The 1,957-nt window shown below is 39.1% G+C and overlaps 1 protein-coding gene across 1 annotated transcript; it reads right to left on the bottom strand.

Annotated features, from left to right (window-relative positions):
* Positions 1-5: 5 nt before the first annotated feature.
* Positions 6-1,537, bottom strand: LOC106792894 (CAD protein-like; the record flags this gene model as incomplete). The annotated part of the gene is made up of 1 exon (XM_014759427.1): positions 6-1,537. A coding segment is annotated over one exon (1,532 nt), but the record flags the coding sequence as incomplete, so codon positions are not given.
* Positions 1,538-1,957: the final 420 nt, after the last annotated feature.

Genomic DNA, 1,957 nt, shown 5'->3' with positions numbered 1-1,957 from the left:
ACCGCCAATCTTCTGGTACGATAACCATGTGTCATGAAGTTTGACACACGTCTAGTACATCCATTTCTCATTGGCAAATTAATGACGAGGTCTAATTGTTTTTTCGAAAGGAAATCAGCAAGATGTCTTAATTCACTCGGACTGGAGTCCTCGTTAACGCCGATGTTTTCGAAAGTCCATTGCACCGGTTCCACCTCGACTCCGTGTTCACTGTAAAAGTCCGCAGTGCCCATGCTGGCATACAAATTGTAACCCATCTTATGCAGACTGTTAATGGCTGGTAATAATTCCAATTTATGTTTAAAACTTCCTATTGATAATAAGATCCCTTTTTGTGGTATATGAAAACCGGTACTCATCATTCCTTGGAGATACGCTTCRTAACGATTTTTTCCGAAGAAAGCAACTTCTCCTGTTGACACCATTTCAACAACTAACATGACGTCGGCACCTGCTAGACGCGAGAATGAAAATTGCGGTACTTTAATACCAACTTTTCCACTCCCAGCTAGAACATCTACAGGTTCAACCGATTCACCAACTATCAATCGTGTTGCCATTGCGACAAAATCGTGATCCAAGGTTTTGGAAACGAATGGGAAAGATCTTGAAACTCGTACGTTGCATTCTATCACCTTTAATTCATTGTTCTTTGCAATCAATTGCATGTTAAAGGGACCAGTTATTCCTAAAGAAGCAGCAACAGCTTTGGAAATCGATTTGATTTTTGCTAAAGTTTTTGCATTGATATCTTGYGGGGGTGTTACTAATGTAGCATCTCTTRAATGTACACCAGCATTTTCSACGTGTTCAGAAACAGCAATACATAGAATCAAAGCTTCGTACGCTACAGCATCCACGTCGATTTCTTTTGCTTCCAGGATGAATTTTGATATCACAACGGGATGTTCCTTGCTGWCTKCGCTGGCACTTTTCAAATAAGATTCGAGATCTTGATTGGAGTGTGCGACATTCATAGAAGCACCGCTTAAAACATAAGACGGTCGTACTAGGCAAGGATAACCAACGTCTTCGCAAAATTGAATTGCAGATTTGAGATTAGTCAATTCTTTCCATCTGGGTTGTKAAATTCCAATTCYGTCCAACATGCGAGAAAATTTAAATCGATTTTCCGCACCGTCTAYAGATTCTGGTGACGTTCCAAGTATTCTAGCTTGTTGTCTGTGAAGATTCATAGCAATATTGTTCGGTAATTGTCCACCCATAGATAAAATGATTCCTTCTGGCGATTCGTTGTCGTAAATGTCCATTACTACTTCGAATGTAATTTCTTCGAAGTAAAGACGATCCCTGTCGCGAGAAGACGTCAGGCAATTCGACCTCACCGGTGTATGCAGCGGGAACTGCAGTGAAATGTTGGCGAATTCGGTCACAGTCCGTTTCGCAGACTGGGTCGATCTACCAACAAATGGATGGCGCTTGCATGGGTAATCCAGCGAGTCCAGTGCTAGCCAATCTAGTGATGAATTATATCCTAAAAAATATTGAAGGCATGTTACCCTTTCCAGTTCCTTTCCTAAAGGTTTATGTTGATTACGTTGTCACAGCAATACCAAAAGATGGAATGGACCAAACACTGAAGACCTTCAATAGTGTCAATAATAGGATCCAATTCACAATTAAGGTAGAAAATAATGGAACCTTACCCTTCCTAGATATGAACATTATAAGAAATGAAGACGGTTCCATTGTAACAAACTGGTATGGGAAACTCACAAGCTCTGGTAGATGTATAAATTACAATTCGAATCATCCAATAAGCCAAAAAATTGGGGTCATTAAAGGATTACTGTTGCATAAAAAAGAAATTTCATATGGAAAATAAAAAAAGAATAGAATTAATCTTAAAAAATAACAATTATCCAACGAGTCTCATACACATGGTGTTTAGTAAGTTTAAACKAGAGAKAGATCAGAAGAAAGAAAAAGAACTAAA

The sequence above is a fragment of the Polistes canadensis genome, unplaced genomic scaffold, assembly GCF_001313835.1.
Source record: "Polistes canadensis isolate GaletaPanama2010 unplaced genomic scaffold, ASM131383v1 scaffold_1229, whole genome shotgun sequence".
Taxonomy (NCBI): domain Eukaryota; kingdom Metazoa; phylum Arthropoda; class Insecta; order Hymenoptera; family Vespidae; genus Polistes; species Polistes canadensis.
This window is presented reverse-complemented; position numbering and strand designations above follow the sequence as displayed.